Source organism: Mesoplodon bidens, assembly GCF_964165515.1.
Source record: "Mesoplodon bidens genome assembly, chromosome: 16".
Lineage (NCBI taxonomy): Eukaryota > Metazoa > Chordata > Mammalia > Artiodactyla > Ziphiidae > Mesoplodon > Mesoplodon bidens.
Window position 1 is genome coordinate 76,894,122 of NC_138173.1, and position 18,381 is coordinate 76,912,502.

The following is an 18,381-nucleotide window of genomic DNA, read 5'->3' on the forward strand; positions in this document are numbered from 1 at the left end:
GTCACCGTGGCATCTTGTGGCTTTAAAGGTCAGTGGCCAGGCAGGGTTGGGTGGGAGTATTTACTGGACGTCACTGGTCAGTGTGAGCTCTACTGCTGTTCTCTGATGACCTGAGAACCACGTATAAAGGAACCTCTACTCGGCTCTCGCTGGACCGGCCGGGCTGAACATTCCCACCTGTGGGAGGGCAGGTGTCAATGGCCAGCGTTACGTAAGGACATCTGGAGCCCGAATCTGCAAATATCTGTGCTGCCACCTGGGAAACGGTTACGTCCACAGGCCAGAAGGAGTGCAGAATGAGGTGAGCACCAAGCTACTGGGATCGTGGGGAACGTACGTGACGGTCATTTCAGCTGCAAAGGAAGGAAATGAGGCTGTCATTTTAAGAGTCATGTAACAAACGTTATTTTCATCTCTCTGCCACAGTTGCATGGTGTAACAAAGTGTTTATAAATTTATTAATAGAATTAAATGAGAAAAAAAAAAACAGGCTGATACTGACAATGACCCCAGGATGAGAAAATACCTGGGGAGGCTGATTTGAAACCCGGGTTGACTACCTTTGAAAACTGATTGGACAGGAAAAGAAGTGTATATGGCCTTTGAAAATCACACAGAATTAAATGCTCCCATTGACACACATAAAATCTTCAAAAAATCATTGGGGCTGAGGATAAAAGTGTAATGAAGCTGGAGGACAGGCTGGCCTGAGTCCTGGCAGCACTCCCTCCCCTGTGCATGCAGGAGTGAGTTCACTCTACCCTTGGGGAATCAAGCACATCCCACGGAGCCCGGACTGGAAGGGACCCTGTGCACACACTGACCATCAGCGCCGGGAGCTGGGACTCTTCCCAACTAAACACGCCATTTCTCACTGGAAGTTTTGATCATCTCTGGGCAACTATTAAGAAAACTGAGCGATCAAGAAGAAACCAACCATTCAGCTGCCCGATGCCCCAGTGCAGGGGCTGGCAGGGGAGGCCCCAAGGACTAACGGAGCTCTCCACCCCGGTTCTCTAGCTCATCATTTGAGGCAAATATTTCAAAGGACCCTCCTGGGCCGCAAACATGGTGATTCTCATTATTCACAGTGGTTCTGTTCTATGAAGTGAGCGAGAACACAGAGTTGGCGAGTCCAGAGCCACTGCTCCCAGGGAAACGCAGGGCTACCTTTCCAGCAGCCGATCAACACCTAAATATCTACAAACCACACATTTGATTAGGGGTTAATATCCAGAATAGAGAGAGAACTCATACAATTCAAAAGCAAAAATCAAATAATCCAATTTAAAAATGAGCAGAGGACATGAGCAGATATTTTTCCAAAGGAGACATGCAGTTGGCTAACAGATACATGAAAGGATGCTCAACATCACTAACCATCAGGGAAATGCAAATCCAAACCATAATAAGAGGGACGTCCCTGGTGGTCCAGTGGCTAAGACTCCGCATTCTCGGGACTCCCCTGGTGGTGCAGCAGTTAAGAATCCATAGGCCAGTGCAGGGGATATGGGTTTGAGCCCTGGTCCAGGACGATCCCACATGCCGTGGAGCAACTAAGCCTGTGTGCCACGAGTACTGAGCCTGTGCTCTAGAGCCCAGGAGCCACAACTACCGAGCCCGTGTGCCACAGCTACTGAAGCCCGAGCATGTAGAGCCAGTGCTCCGCAACAAGAGAAGCCACCACAAGGAGAAGGCTGCGCACCGCAATGAAGAGTAGCCCCCGCTCACCGCAATGAAGAGTAGCCCCCGCTCACCGCAACTAGAGAAAGCCCGCGCGCAGCAACGGAGACCCAAGGCAGCCAAAAATAAATAAATAAATTTATTTTTAAAAAAGATCCCACACTCCCAATGCAGGGGGCCCGGAGTTCGATCCCTGGTCAGGGAACTAGATCCCACGTGCATGCCACAACTAAGGATCTGGTGAGCTGCAAATAAGGAGGCCTGGAACTGAAACGGAGACCTGGTGCAACCAAATAAATAAATAAATATTAAAAATAATAAAAGATCCACAACCAAGACCTGGTGCAGCCAAATAAATAAAAAAAAATTTAAGGGTTCTTAAGAAAAAAAAACACAATGAGATATCACCTCTCACCTGTCAGAATGCCCATCATCAAAAAGACAGAAAATAACAAGTGTTGACAAGGATGTGGAGAAAAGGGAACTCTGGTGCACCGTTAGAGGGAATGTAAATTGGTGCAGCCACTATGGAAAACAGTATGGAGGTTCCTCAAAAAATTAAAAATAGGGCTACCCTATGATCCAGAAATTCCACTTCTGGGTATTTATTATAGCCTTGTTTTACGTGTGTTCCTGTTTAAAGACACCATATTTAACACATAACATTGATTCATGAGCACTGACTCATGGCCAGCAGCACTGGGACTCATCATGCCTGAGCAAAGCCCGTCTAACACACGTGCTTTCTCTGTAAGGCACGTCCCAGGCTTCTCGTGCTCAGGACACTAGATAGCACTTCAGCCTCATCCCTGGGGGCCATTTTAAACAGCATATGATGACCAACAAAAGGCACAAAAGTGCAAAACAACTTGCCATCAGATAAACCAAGAAACAGGAAGGCAGAGCCTCCGCTTGTTCAGATTCAGCTGGGAACAGGCGTGTTGGTGACTCAAATCTTTTGCCACTCTGCTCGCCTCCTCAAACAGCTGAGAAAGTGCCACGGGTGTTGATTCGGGTTACAAATAGATGTTAGCCAGTAGGCAAACTCACAAATACGGAATCTGAATAATGAGCATCGGCTGTAAGTAAATCTCAGTGGGCACGAACGGGGGTCCCTCGGTACCCAAAGTGCTCTCCACGAAAACCAAGCACCAGACGCCAAAGGAGCTAAGAGAATTGATATTTGGAATAATCAAAATCTAGGAAAAGATTAGGAACAAATACCAAAATTAAAATCCTAATTCTTGATCATTTCATATGTAACCCTTCTTTCTGGTCTAGTCGTAAGCACTCAGTAACACCATCTGTCCCCAGCTGAGACTTTTCCTGAATCAAGATACCAACCTTTTATCTTCATGTCCAGCTCCAAAGTGCTTCTCACACCCTCCCCCAGGTCACCCCTGCCACCCCCCGCCCCAGTCAGCACCTGCTCCCACCTGGACGCTGGCATTGGCTCCCAGGGAGCTCTCTTCCACCGTGTTTGCCCCTCCACTGCACCCTCTATTCCAGATCCTGAGTGGGTTGGTCCAAGAGGGAGGCAGTGGGAGAGGGTCAGGTGGTGTCAAAACCCCCGATGGGTGAGCAGGCAGAGGAGACTGAGTGGGAGGAGAACAGGGGTCCAGGGAGGGAGGGGCAGGAGGGCTGGGTGCCTGTGTCCCCCACTCCCATGAGAAGGGCTGTGTTCTGACCCTGCGGCTGTCCCAGGTGCCTGGAACCAGGTGAGGCCACGGAGCAGGGTGGGCAGGACACAGGAGGCTGAGGGCTGAGCAGGCCCGGGAAGCAGCCCGCTGAGAGCTACTGCCGACCTGCAGGTGCCATGTGCATGGAGGTGCAGCACAAGCTCAGCCTGCATGTCATGTAGGCATCATAGGACACGTGAGGCCGTTTATCACCCTTAGGGAGTGGCATGTCCCACGTGTGACACAGGTGCTCTCGAGCCCCCTCTCCTTATTGCACCAAGAGACCCTCCACTCTCAAGATTGAGCAGGGTTTGGGGGCCCGGGCTGAAGTGTGCTTTCCACAGATAGACGAGGGGTAAGGCTCTGAGCAGGGCTGGGAAGGTGGGAGAAGAGGCTGCCTCTAGAGCAGATGGATGCAGGCCATGGACCTCAGGCACAGACCGCAGGATGAAGGCCACACCACACTGCCCCCCCCAGGCTCTCCGCCCCATCACCAACACACAAACACACACACAGCACCTGGTGGGCTCAGAGGGGTCCCCATGCCCTCATTTCAGAGTCTTGTCTGCTCCCCCTTCATCTACCTTTCCTCCCATTTGCCCCTGAAGGGTGCATCCTGGGGATCCAAGTTCGGCCTCTCTTTTCCCATCCATTTATGTCCCAGTTCTTTAAAGTAGTTGCTTTTAGGGACTGTCAGCAGAGCAAAGGTGTAAGCAATCTTGTAAGGCGGGGTTTTCTCAAGCCAAAGGAGAGATTCTGGGGTGATGGAGGGCCAGCCAGGATGGGGAGGGGGTTTGGAGACAGTCAGGGACACCTGCCCACCTCTCTCCAAGGCGAGTGACACATTATTAGTAGGGCAGTGCCTTGAGCCACAGGAAGGTGGAAGGACGTACTTGGAAAACTCAAGGAGAGAACATGTGGTTCAAGGGTTTTATATACAGCAACCTCGAAGAACTCAGGGAATCTTGTTTTCATGAGCCGTTGCTGAGGAATCTACCAGAAGAAAGCTACAGACAATCAGATCAACTACAGAGACAGTGAGGTGAAGACTGTGGGTGATTAAACATAAAACACACATAGACCTGCAGCCAAGTGATCGTCAGAGGGAGTTTGTGAAATACTTAATGATTATGTGCTCGGACAATGTGGATATAGCACACCATAAAAAATGTAAAGGGATTGCGAAAATGAATTTCAAATGTTCCCAGTAATTAAGTTGCTGGTGATGGTTTCAGTATTGTTATTCTGAGCCTGTTGTGTGGTGATATGGGATAAAATTAATGAGTAATTATGAAATATATTAATTCTAAAAATCTCAAACAATTTTATTTTCCCCTGTGTCCCAGAATTCTCACTGTGGAGGACGAAATATTTTAAAATATAAGAAAAGAAAACTGTTTAGTCCTGAATTTGCATTGGAGGAATCAGTGTAAAATCATGAAGTTTTAACATCTCTAGAACTCAGACTGTGGTCCAGAAATACCACTTCAAACTAAAAGAAGCCAGAACTCCTCAGAGAAATGGTTGATTCTAGGTTTGGTGCAGGAAATATAAAAAAGGAGACAGAAACAGCCTGATAACTTGAGACAACAAAAGAAGTAAAAATGGGTCAGAGAAAAAGTGGTTAAAATAGAAGATGGGGGCTTCCCTGGTGGTGCAGTGGTTGAGAGTCTGCCTGCCGATGCAGGGGACACGGGTTCGTGCCCCGGTCCGGGAAGATCCCACATGCCGCGGAGCGGCTGGGCCCGTGAGCCACGGTCGCTGGGCCTGCGCGTCCGGAGCCTGTGCTCCGCAACGGGAGAGGCCACAAAAGTGAGAGGCCCGTGTGCCATGAAAAAAAAAAAAAAAAAAAGAGGGAATATCTGGGATTGGGCACAGCTGAAAGTAAGGTATGAGAAAGAAAGGGATTAAGGATAACTTTGAGGTTGGGAGTTATAGGGGTGATAGAGATGGCTTTTAAATTTACAAAACAAGAATTATTACAACCAATAAGTAACGTTGGTTTGAGTTCTCTGATGGGACCCCGGTAGGAGGGCAGAGAGCACAAGATGGAGAGCAGGACACTCGTCACAGGTCAGTTTCACAAATAAGGAGCATCCTGCGGGTGCAGCCCGCTGGACTCACTGTACAAAGGCCGCTCCGTCCGCATCACAGAAACACAGGACAGTGTAAAACTCGCTTTGTGGCTTCAACGCCAGGCATGTCTCCAGGACACGTTCCCTTCAACCACCAAGTGCTTCACAGCCACAGAAATCTGAACTTTCTGAAGTTCCCGGGAGCCCTCGGCTACTCCTGAGGGCCACCCTCTCCTGGCTGCCCATCCTCCTGGTCCCCACAGGCAGGTGCACAGCCCCCTGGATTAGCAGGAGCAGACGCAGCCTGATTCCAGATGTGAAGTCGAGGGTTGAGTCAGAGCGCACAGGACACAGCTCAGAACCGGCACATGGGGTCCCCAAAAGGAACCTCAGAATGTGACCTAAGTTGGAAACAGGGTCTTTGCAGTTAAGGTAAAGATTGAGGTGGGCCCATACTGGATTAGGGCAGATCCTAAATCTGATGAGAGTGTCTTTATAAGAGACAGAGGAAGGGCGCACAGACACAGGGAGGGCCATGTGAAGATGAAGCAGAGATCAGAGTGATGTGGCCACCAACCAAGGACAGCCAGGATCCCCCCAGAAGCTAGAAGAGGCAGGAAGGATCCTCCCTGAAAGCCTCAAAGGGAACACGGCCCTGGCACACCTTGATTTCAGATTCTGGCCTCCAGAACTGTGGGGGGATTTCTGTTGCTTCAAGCCACCTCATTTGTGGTGCTTTGTTACGGCAGCCCCTGGAAACTCCTAAAGCAAGCATCACCTCAGGGGGAACGCGGGCATATATGTCCCCAGAGCCCATCTCCGAGGCCAGCTGCCCTCGTATCGGTGGTCCCTGCCGCCTCAGTTCAGGGTCCCTTCGCCCATCCCCGCCTCTACCCCTGAACCTCTGCAGGCCCAGGGCACCTGAAACCCTGCCCTCCTCCTGCCCAGAGCAGGCAAGGCCAGAAGAGCCTTCCTGTAGCTGTTCTCGGGTTCACGTGTTCAAAGTGTGAGGTGCAGCGCACAGACACAGGTGTTGAGGGGGATGCTCTGTTTTCTCCCATTTGGGGGTATTTCTGATACTTCAGGTGCATAACATCGAATTTTACTCATGGTCTTTGGTCTGTGGTACCCACTCATCGTTGGTCCCTTACACGGCCCTCGTTCCTTTCTTCTTAATAATATAACAACCTTCCATGAACTCAACAACCAACTGGAAGACTAACACTTTGATGATAACTTACTGCTCCCTGTGGGACCCTTCTCAATACCCTAAGGCCCCCTATGTGCCCCCACCTCCCCATCCTAGGGCAGCAGCATCAGATTCTGGAATCTTGAGTTGACTCTTCTTATGCTCTCCAGATGGATATTAGATAGATAGATCGATAGATAGATAGATAGATAGATAGATAGATAGATAGATGATAGGTAGATAGATAATGATGATGATGGATAGATACATAGTTAGATAGAAAATAATGATGATGATAAAGATGGATAAATGATAGATGATATAGAGTTTTATTATCTATAAAGCAATATTTTCTATCACATTTATATAAAACAACAGTATAAAGTAATGTATGTGTGCATATCAGCTTTATGTGATCTACTGGGACTTATCTACTCGAACTCACGTTGCTAACGTGGGTGCATGTCGTTTTGTGACACTCGCTCATTTGTAGCAGCCGCTGTATAAAACCCCATCACACCTCATCAACCCACTTTCCTGTTGGTGGGCATCTGGGGTGCTTCAGGATTTCTGCTCTTGTGAACAGTGCGACCATACACATACTCCTGGTACACACGATCGAGATGTTTCACTGGGTGATGTGCCAGAAGGAGATGGCTTGGTTATGGGAAGCAGAATATTCAACTCCAAGAATACGACAGGCTGTTTTTCCTGGCAGCTGTTCTAGAGAGTCTCCAACCTGCGAGGTGCAAGAGACCCGGGCGGTGAACGTGGGCTTCCTCAGGGACGTTGTCAGACTGAGCCTCTGCTAACCTGAGGGCTACAACTCTGCGTCTGAGATCCACATCTCCCTGGTAACTGCGGAAGCTGGACCTCTCCCCCGTGTGCAGGCTCCCTGATGTTGGCGCATGTCTTTGCAGGTCTGAGGACTCTCCTTGGCCCTGGCAAACCTCCCCAAAGTAGAAATGGAATGCTTGGCTTCAGCAGGAGGGCTCTGCAAAAAGACTCGGGGGATTTGGAGGCATGGTAACCATGGTGATTACTGCAGGGAACACTGGGGGACAGTCACCAGAGGATCACTTGATTTCTGATTAGCTAATCTTTAAGTCTTCTTCCCAGCTGTGTTCCCTCGGATGGACCAGCCCTCCCCTTTGAGGCCTCCCCTGGATCAAGATCCCATGTCAACTCAGGAAGGTAAACGCCTGTCCTTCTGTCCATCTTGAAGTCTGTCTGTCTTGTTGCCTAGCTGGAGCCATATGCTAGCCCAGGGTCCCAAGTTAGGGGATGAGGCTCCCGTGCTCTGGAGGGATGGAGCAGGGACCCCCATGTTTTCCTCTCAGCCCAGGGAGATCAGGGCAGCGGGACTGGTAGGGAGGCTGGGTCTGGGGGCTGCAGCCCCAGGAGACACTCGCCCTGCCACACACGGCCGCTCCACAGGCACATTCAAGAAGCCCTCTTCTCATCAGTTCACAATTCTTGACTCATCCGACTATCACTCTTCATCCCTCATTCACTCATTTTTTATTTTACTCATTCATTCAGCAAAGTTACCAACTCTCAAAGATGGTCTCGGCTGGTGGTGAATCGAGAAAGATCCAGATCCAGCTCTGGGGCTCCCTCTCCTCACTCGGATCACTTCACTGTGACTGGTCCTCTTTGTATGTCTTGGGGACAAAGGCGTAAACCAGCAGCAGAGAGAATGGATGAGTGAAGACCCTGGAAGTATGAACTCTGCCCTCGACTACAGGTCCAGCTGGTGGGACTGGGGCTGGCACTATCCCTCAGGCAGGAAGGACGGCCACACCCGTCAGTGACGAAGGCCCAGCAAGGCCAACCCTGGGGTTGGTTCCCCAGAGACGCCTGCTGGTGACGCATCATGTCGTTGGGACAAGAGCACACGAGGGGCAGCCTCCACGAGCGTGAGTGGAGGCCGAGGGCACGGCACGGAGCTGGGGTCTGTCCGGGACGCAGTGCATTGTGAGAAGGAACGGGGGGCTCCCTCTCCCCGAGAGACACCTGCACGGCTCCTCGGGGTGACATATCAGAGGCGTGAAAACACAAAGAGAAGAGGACCCTGTATTTGCATAAAGACACCTTGAATGGACCCAGAGGACCGCTGGGCAGGCAGGCGGGGGAGAGGGCACATTTCTCACCTGTGTTACTGACGTGAATGTACTAGCTATGAAGGAGCCCCTCACCTAATCCCAGGACTGGGGTCCCATCGCTCCTCCCTGCCCCATGCTGCCCCTCCAGGAAGGGTAAGGAAGCCCTGGGGCCTCACTCTCAGGACGCCCCTGACATCCTCCGCAGAGGCAGGCCCCGGGCCATCTCGCTTATCTTGCTCCCTGCTCTTTCCCCAAGGCCTAGAGCCCAGCACCTGGCTCCCCAAAAGTACTGCAATGAATAAATAAGCACATGAAACGCTCAGTTCCTCCTCTTAGCTCTTCCAGTGGGTGCCAGCTCCTTATCGTGGGGGTGTGGATGGTGCACATTCCTGGGGCACTTGAAATAGGGATTTCTGTGCACAGGGTCTGGGCGTCCGCATTGGAACCCTCACCTGAAGGAATTCTGCTGGGGTTTCAGAACTGGTGCCCAGAGCCACGGTCTGGGAAGCTCACAGGTTGGAGAGGGGTTTCCTGCACCTACCTTGCTTCCTTACCTGCCTGGGGGGAGGGGGGAGGGGGAGTTACCACTCTCCTCCCACTAGCTACCTAAAACTCAAGGACCTTTGGACCTTTGCACTGGGGGGTGAAGGTGAGAGGTACCTGGAAACATCACACATAAAAGTCTGCTGTAGAGCATGAAGAAGCAGGGGGAGCTGGGGGTTCTGTCCAGCTCAACGCTATTCGCCGACACTTACCAACACGTGCCGTGTGCAGGGCTGCACTGCCAGCTGTCCCCTGGGACCCCAGGAAGGAGAAGGAGACACAGGCAGGGGGCAGGAGGGGTGGGAGAGAGACGAAATTGAAACCGGATCAGGGGCATCCTCAGGGGACTGGGAGAACAGGCCAGGAGGGAGGGTGGGGGAGATGCCGTCAGGGAAGGTGTACCAGGAGGGCCTTGCCTAAGAGCCCTGAAGTCTGGAAGGGGCTTGGACGGAACAGGGGAGGGGTCGGGGAAGTCTCCAGCCGTAAGGAGGGAACTGAGGGGGGGTGCTCATCCTCCCACATCCCCACACTTCCACCACTGGCGTTCTGCCAGCCGGAACAAAAAGGGCCAGAGGCCTGGCTTCTAGGCTCAGCCCCTCCTCCGCGTGCAACCCCCCCTGTGAGCTGGGTGTGTCCCCACCTCACAGACACAGAAACAGGCTCAGAGGGCAAGCAGAACTTGGCCAAAATCACACAGCAAGTAGGTGCCAGAAGAGACACCTGAATCCAGGCATTTCCTGTGGATCCAGTGAAGATTTTGGTATGTCAGCATCTTAACCTCTTCCAAGTCTGCTTCCTAGGTGTGGAGTGGGCATAATAAGACCGCTATCAGGTGCAAGTGAGGAGGAGATGGACAGATGCTCTGAGAGGGACAGGCCCAGCAGGCAGGGAGTGAGGGAGGGGCTCAGAGCACCGGCCATCCTGCAACTCCCCTGGGCCAGCGCCAGAGGCCCCCCAGCTCCAGCGAGGGGGCGCTGGAGAAGATGAACCCCACAGACCCCCAGTAGCAGACTGCTGCAGAGCGTGGGTGGTGGGAAATGGCCTGTCTGTTCTGTGAGGCGGCCAAAATCCCGAGCTTACCTCCGACAAAGAGGTTCAAAGGCAAACCAGTGACAAAGTCTCAATCCTGAATCTGATGCAAGTGTCACACGATGCAAATGTTGGCGACTTCAATCTGGCAGTGGTTTGAAAGAACACTACGCCGTGACCTACTGCACCATCAGGACATGCAACGAGAGAACCCACCGTATTAACTACTAATTAAATGAGGAAACATGCGGTTCCATCAACAGATGGTGAAGGGTATTTCTTTTAAATTAATCAGCCATTCCTAATAAAAAAATCTAACTGAAATACAAATAAGTAAAAGAATCTGAGCTGAATAAAGACTGATTTTCAAATCCAAAAGCAAACCTCAATTCAAGGTACAACAGGAAAGACCTTCCATTAACACAGAGGCCCTGGATCACTGTCGTTATTCAACCATGCTTTGCAGGTCCCACCTAAAGCAATAGAAACCAAAATTAAATAAGCAATAAAAATATTGGGAAAGCACAGTCAAAATGATCTTCACTTGCAGATAATCCGATAGTATGCCTTGAAAATTTAAGGGATTCTGATGGTAATAGAACTTAGGGACATACGCATTGGAAAATGAGTCGCCTCCCCTGCTCTAGTTGCTGTGCTGTACGTGGCTGCCCCAAATCATCCCAACACCCTCTGCACCAAGTTGATAGTCCCTGCACTGTGAACCCCACTTTGCTGGGACTCAGAAACCTCATTCTGCAGCCTCCAGGCCCCTAGGGTGTCGCTGTATGACCTTGGTTCTGCCAGGGAGATGCATCCAGGCGACACCCCCAGAGAGCACCATAGGGGTGAGGGGCAATGCCCAGCCCGCCAGCTCTGCCGCCAGGAGCAGCTCCCCGCATCCTCCCAACAGAGTCCCGTCTGAGGCCCCTCGGACTCAGGGGGGCTCTTGCTGATACACTGGAGTGTGTGAACACAGCCCCAACCTCAGGCAAACAAGGGGCATAACTTTAATCTTTCTGTAATGATTTCTCTCTTGAGATCCATTCTACCAGGTGGCAGAGACCCAACTGTCTTGGCCACGTCTTCTTTCCCAGGGCTGTGTCCAGTCAGGAGTGGCAGATGCATCTGCTACAATGCCCCTCAGCCCATCTGGTCCTCACGTACCCACCAAGGCACACGGCTGCACAAATCACCCCCACCTTGTCTCCAGGCTTCAGTCCCAGCACTCGCCCACCTGGCAGGCGTGGGGCTGTCTGTGGCCCACCTGCAGCCATTCTCGCCCATCCCGCTCTGGAGCATCACCCTTCAGGAGCTTCTCTCTGGGACCCACCCCACCCTCCACTCCTTCCAAGCCCCTCCGCCCAGGGGCACCACTTCCTCACCTTCGGGAGTTTCCCCCAACACTGCATCTGGAAGTGTCTTGAAGGGCTTCTCCTTAGACTCGCTCCGTCTTGACATCTGTCTCAGAGAGGCCCGTGGCACAGGGGGTTGAGGAGTTTGGAAACATGGAGGCCAACCATCTGAGAGCCCCTGTGGACCCCGCAACCCCTTCCCTCGTCATCCTACTGAAATGGGGGCCCAGTGGGGGCAGGTACTTCTGGAACGAACGTCACAAAGAAAATGAAAAACATCAGCTCACCACACCAAAAATGACCGTAAATGAAAAGGGGAGGGGATCAATCCCACTTACGACGCCACAGAAACTATAGATTACTTAGCAATAAATATATCAAGGAAGATACAAGAGCCACACGAAGAAAATGATGAACTTGTATGGAGGGACCGAACGAACGGTGAGATCCATGGAGTTTCTGAGTGGGAAGACTTCCAACAGTGAAGACCTCTTCCTTCCCCAACTTCGTACCCAAATGAGTAAAAGTCCAGTCAAAACTCTGGGAGTGTTGTTCTGGAACTAGACAAGTGGGTTCTAAAATTCATAGGTAAGAAAAAGCTGTGAGAAGTGACAAGAGTCTTTTAAAAAGAAGAGCAGGGCTTCCCTGGTGGCGCAGTGGTTGAGAATCCACCTGCCATTGCAGGGGACACGGGTTCGATCCCTGGTCCCGGAGGATCCCCCATGCCGCGGAGCAACTAAGCCCGTGCACCACAACTACTGAGCTTGTGTGCTGCAACTACTGAAGCCCGTGCGCCTAGAGCCCGTGCTCCACAAGAAGAGATGCCACTGCAATGAGAAGCCTGCACACCACAGCGAAGAGTAGCCCCCGCTCACTGCAGCTAGAGAAAGCCCACACGCAGCAACAAAGACCTAACACAGCCCAAAATAAATAAATAAATAATTTAAAAAAAAATTTTAAAAATTGAAAGAAGAGCAAGACGGGCTCTCACCTCATCAGCTGCTGAAATTTGGCTGGAGTCAAGCAGCTGGGTGAGACCCAAAGCAGGGAGGGTGTCCCCAAGGGTGGCAGGCCTGAATCACACACACCTGTGTAGAAATGCCTCCTGTTATCAAGGTGGTGCTTAAGTCACCAGGGAAAGACGGGTCGTTTAACAAATGGCATTGAGAAAAACTGGCCACGTGTTTGGAAGAGGTCCCTGCCTTCTGCCACATAATGAACTCCAGGTGGACTGGATACCTGAATGTGGTGGCCAAATCTGTAACAATATTCGAAGAAAATACAGAGACTGTTTTCCTCAGATAAGGGTGGAGGACGTTCTCCTAAGACCTGAAACTCAGAAACCATAAAAGAACAATTAGATTTGACCACATGAAACTCGAGAACATGCATACGTACAGTGACACACCAAAAACAAAGACACAAGGAAATATTTGCAAAACATACACCATGGGAAAGACTGTTTCCGTAACACACAAAGGGGTCTTGCAAATCATAAGGAAAGACAAACGCCACAATAGAAGGATGGGCTAAGGATGCCAGTGGACAATCACAGAAGAAACACAAGTGGCTGACAAACACTTGGGACATCTAACCTCATTAATCACTTCTTAAGTAGCACTCAGGGTAAGATTCTACTGGCCAGACTGGCAAAAAGTCCTAAAGCTGAATAACACCCTCTGGGAGTGATGTGGATGGAGCTGGTGTGACTGCAACTTGACACGGCCATTTTTTTTTTTTAATTTATTTTTGGCTGCATTGGGTCTTTGTTGCTGCACGGGCTTTCTCTAGCTGCGGCGAGCGGGGGCTACTCTTCGCTGCAGTGAGCAGGCTTTTCATGGCGGTGGCTTCTCTTGTTGCGGAGCACGGGCTCTAGGCGCACGGGCTTGGTAGCTGTGGCGCACGGGCTTAGTTGCTCCGCGGCATGTGGGATCATCCCGGACCAGGGCTCGAACCCGTGTCGCTTGCATTGGCAGGCGGATTCTTAACCACTGCGCCACCAGGGAAGCCCAACATGGCCTTTTCTGAGCACCTATTTTGTTGTTAAGTCTATGTCCTCTCTGGCTCAGCTGCCCCTGTCTCAGAATCGATGTGACAAATAATTGCCTGACCCCATAATGATATGAAGACTAGGACAGTCACGGCAGTACTGCTGACGAAAACCACTGAAGGGACCTCCGCGCCCACGGACAAGGGGAAGCTGAATGAGTCCTGGTCCAAAAGATACTCAGCAGCTGACACTGAAAGGTCCGTCTAGACGTCCTGACCCAGGAAAGTGTCCTTGATGAATGGTTCAGAAAAGGGGGCCATGGCACCCTGGCTTATCAGCGCTATGCGTGTGCCTAGGTGCCGAGCACGTCACACGGACTGTGGGCTTCGATCCTTCTGCAACAGTTCGCGAAGGCCAAGGCACACACTCAGCTCTGGCTGCTTGGAAACGGGAGCTGAGGTGTCGAGGCCGGGTTACCTGGGCCATGCTGCCGTAAGCCCCTCCGTCCAATCCTAATCGTGTATCTTAAAAGACCTGGGAGAACTTCACGCCTTTTTGTGTTTTAAACACTTCCCTCAAATAACAAATGTAGCAAGGACTGACGTAAAAGTTGGTTTGAACCCTGTGCCCCTGGGGTGGCTCGTGCACATCCTCCCAGAACCTCCAGGCCTCCCATTGCTCCAGATATCCTGGCTCCCGGCCTCCTCCGAATCCCCAAGCTTCTCTGCATGGGTCTTCCAGGTCACCCGCCAGCAGTGCCCGGTCCCCACGGTCTAAAAGCAGCAGACGCACACTGTGGATAGCACGCTTTACTGAGGTTGGGGCGGGGGGCGGGGGGGTACATCGCAGAGCAAACTTAAAACGGAGTGGGAGACGACCCTCCCACAAGTCCCTCGGCCATTTCCACCAGCAGGAAGTTGATACCGGTCTCCAGTGACCCCACTCTCCCCGCTGGTTCACTCGCCCAGGACCTCCAGACCCCTCTCCATCACCCCAGAAGAGCAGCCCGGGGAGGAATGCCAAGGCCGGCTCTGAGAGGAACTATGGTTCATTCCAGGGAGTCCAGGACCCACGAGTGACCTCGGGCTGGGTCCGCCACAGAGGGATGAAGAGGAACTGGCCAAGAAAGCCTGGAGTGGCCGCCGAGTGTCCCGTGGTGAGCCTAGGCCACAAGACAAGCCGCGTGGCCAGTGGGTGTGGAGGCTGGGCTGGACTCAGGGGTGCAGGGGCTAACCGAGGGCCCACTGCTGGAGCAGGAAGGGCCAGGAAAAGCAGCAGCAGCCTCAGGCTGACCTCCACGGCCAGCATCCTCCCACGGGAAGCACCCAGGCCATCTGTGCCATCCCATCCCCTGGTCAGGGGACTGGCCTTCAAGACCCTACCCACGGCGCCGCCCAGCTCAGGGTGGAGGCAGGGAGTGTGCCTGCTTCTGGGTCTGGGCCCTCGAGGTCCACGCATGAGCCTGAAGGGGCCCCGACAGCTCTCAGGGCAGCTGATCACCACCCAGCGGGGAGAGAGCACTGGAGACCTACACACGGGCGTGTCTGTATGTTCCCGTGCGCACGCACACGTGGACCTGTGTGGACCTGCCTGCGCTGGGGCACACCAGTTCAGGGGCTGCTGTGACGCAAACGCGTCAGTGGGGGTGTGGGGGGCACCTGTGGGCACGAGCACGTGACGACGTGAGAGCGTGGTGTGGGTGACGAGTGTGCCCTCTGCGGGCGTAGGTGTGAGTCTGGGCACGGTCCCGTCCCTGGTGTGGGCACACACCATTGCAAGGCCTCGCCCTCAGGCCCACCCTGTGACTTTGCTCATCTCAACCCTCACCGCCCCTCAGGCTGTTCCCAAACTTCACCAGGCCCGCGGTCCCCTGGCAGCTCCACACCACAGCCCCCAGGGGACGAACGCTGACCTCCCCGCCCCCGCCCCCTGCCCTTTCTCTGCCAGGACCCCCTCTCCCCCACCCAAAATCCCCACCCAGGTGCGGGCCCGGGTCTCTGGACTCAGAAGTGACTTTACTTCTCCGTAGAGGATGCCCTCACAGCCAGGCTTCCCCTCCAAGGCCCGGGGTCCCAGCCTCCTGCTGGATGACTGATTCCTGGAGATGTCCTGCTGGCTGGGACTTGGAGCTGGTGGGGAGACAGGGAGGGGCGGGGGCCACAGACTGTGGAGCAGGCCAAGGCTGCCCCCAGCTTCAGCCAGGCCAGGCTGGGGAGGGGGCAGCCACAGGCTCAGGTCTGGCAGGACAAGTTCAGAAGCTCTGCGGGAGGGAGGGGACCTCAGGGCCCAGCCCAGAGGAGGGTGGGCCCCAGGCTGAGCAGGAGTCCCCCAGCCAGGGCCCAGGAGCTGCGCCCCGCCAGAGCCACCCCGTTGCACAAATCCTTCTCACAGCAGTCCACATCTACTTTTAAGATGCCAGAGTTAATGAAGCCCATCAGATAGTCTGAGAAAAAGTGCCGCTTCACGAAGTCACAGGACGAGGCACACATCTTGTTCACAGAATGATCCTTCCTGCCTGGGGAAGAGGGAGGGGAGCCTGGGATTCGAGCCCCACAGGGCCCTTTCTGCCTTGAGCCCAGGACCCAAGCCAGGGACCCTCCAGGTCAGTTCAGGACCCCAAAACAACAGAACTGAGGCTTCAATCCACCCACGCTGTCCCCAGCTACATGAAAAGGGCCACAGAAGGGCCAGAGAGGGTCAGGCACCTGCTGACTGTCACACAGCAGGGCCGTGCCCTGCCCCCAGACCCGTGCTCTTGTCCGAGGCCAGAGGGACTCTGATGACACCGCCGACCCCTCCCCTCCCCAGGCTGGAACCTGACTTACTGCTACTGGGATCTGTGATCCGGACACTGGCACACACCGTATCTGACGGCTGGCACTGCTTCGGGGTGCAATGACTGGAGTTGGTGGTCAGCGTGCAGTCCTGGCACCACAGGCCATGAGCTGGGCAGGGCACAGAGAGGAGGATGACCAGAGGAACCGGGGTCCAAGCCAGCCAGCCCCCTGCATCCTCCCCACCTGCCTTGCTGCCTGTCCTAGGAGAACCATGCAGCTGTAGGAGGCCGGGCACTCCCTGACCAGGAGTGCCCAGGCCAAACTAGCACCCGGAGGACAGGCTGGGAGGACCTGTGTTCCTTTGGGCAGGGTGGGGTGAGGGTGCCACCACTGGGACTCCGGAAGCCCCTATGCACCCCCACACATGCACGGTGCGTGCACACAGAGCCACAAGTATCACACCTATGGTGCCCTCCTGCACACTCCTACCCCCCTCACATACATCCCCCCAGAATCTAGTTGGTTCCAGTGGAGGAAGAACCAAACAGGACTTGATGGGAGGCCAGGTGGGGCTCTGAGAAGAGATGGAGCACAAGCAACCCGGCACTAAGCCAGGAGCATCCGTGCAGGACCAGCCGCTGGACCAAGGCGCGGGAGGAAAAGGACCCATGCCCTCAGGAGCCAGGAGAGACCCGCGCGGCAGGAGCTGGGGCAGCGCCAGCAGGGGCCACACAGGCGAGGGCTGGGCTGGGGTCGCTGGGTTCGGGAGGGGGCGTGGGTCTGATGGGCATCGTCAGAGAATGGCCGCCCCACACCTGGTTCTCTCCGGAGCTGCCTCGTACAGGCTCTCAGGCGACCTGGCCTACCCCCGCCAGCCGCCCCCAGACTCACCGGGGCCAGAGTACAGCAGAGCGGCCAGCAGCACCAGGCCGAGGCCCTTCATGGCCGCAGGCAACATGCTCCAGGCGGGCCTCAGGACGGCGCGGGGGCTGCAGGCTGGGGTCGTCTGGGGCACAGGCCTGGCAGGGAGAAGCCTCGATCAGGAGACCAAGTCCCGGCGCAGCTCGAAGGACCCTCCCCTTTTCTGGCATCCTAACGCAACCTCCTCCCCAGAATCCAGGGCCGGGGGTCCTCCGGGAGCTCCCAAAGCCCCACCCCCAGCCCATCCCCCAGAGCATCCACCATCACTGCATCCCCTCCGGGGAAAATAGGTCTGCCCTCTCCGGCGGGGTGACAGCTCCAAGGGCCCGCACCACGCGCTCCGCACCTGTGGGTAGGAGGGTGGGTCGGGAGGCGCGTCTTATCCCTGGGGAGCGATAGGTGAGTCCGGAGAGGAAAGGGCAGGACAAGATGCGAGTGGACAGTACCTGCCAATGGGGGGAAGGGCGAGCGCCTCGCCCCCACCCCGCCCCGGGCGGGGTGACCGGGAACCCGGCGCCGAGCCTCCTCCCCTCGTCTCCCCTTGCGAGCCTCAGCTGTCACCGCGGATCTAAGCGTGGAGCGCGGGCCTCAGGTCGGGGGCGCACTCACATCCCTGCGCTGTCGCGACTCCGGGGCTCCGGGCAGCGCGGGCGGCGCGGGGAGAGGTGCCCTTCGGTCTCCCTGTGGACGGGAACCCGGGTGCAGCCTTGTCTTTCGGGGAACGCAGCCGCAGACACGGACCCCGCGCGAGGGGCGGGGCGGAGCCGGGGCGGGGGCCGCGCGGGGGGGCGGGGGAGGCTGGAGACTCTCGGACTGGGGCGTCTGGGGCTCAGGGCCAGCGCCGGGTCACCGTCCCGGGCCGTCCTGGGCGCCCCCCCACCACGGCCAGCCGGCGCCCCGCTCGCCAGCGCGCGCGCCCGCCCTCTCCGGCTCGGGCTCCCTCCGCCCGTTCCCGGGCACTCCCTCCACCTCTACCTCCCCTCCCCAGGCGTGGGCTAGATCCCTTCCCCCTCTGCTTGGCTGAGATCTCCTTGGAAT

At 54.7% G+C, this 18,381-nt stretch overlaps 1 protein-coding gene across 1 annotated transcript; it reads right to left on the minus strand.

The window, feature by feature from the left end:
* Positions 1-15,924: 15,924 nt before the first annotated feature.
* Positions 15,925-17,483, minus strand: LY6H (lymphocyte antigen 6 family member H; the record flags this gene model as incomplete). The annotated part of the gene is made up of 3 exons (XM_081258708.1): positions 17,314-17,483; positions 16,471-16,590; positions 15,925-16,160 (listed from the first exon to the last, which is right to left on the minus strand). The coding sequence occupies exons 1-3, from the start codon at positions 17,378-17,380 to the stop codon at positions 15,925-15,927; spliced, it is 423 nt and encodes a 140-aa protein (XP_081114834.1). The 5' UTR covers positions 17,381-17,483.
* Positions 17,484-18,381: the final 898 nt, after the last annotated feature.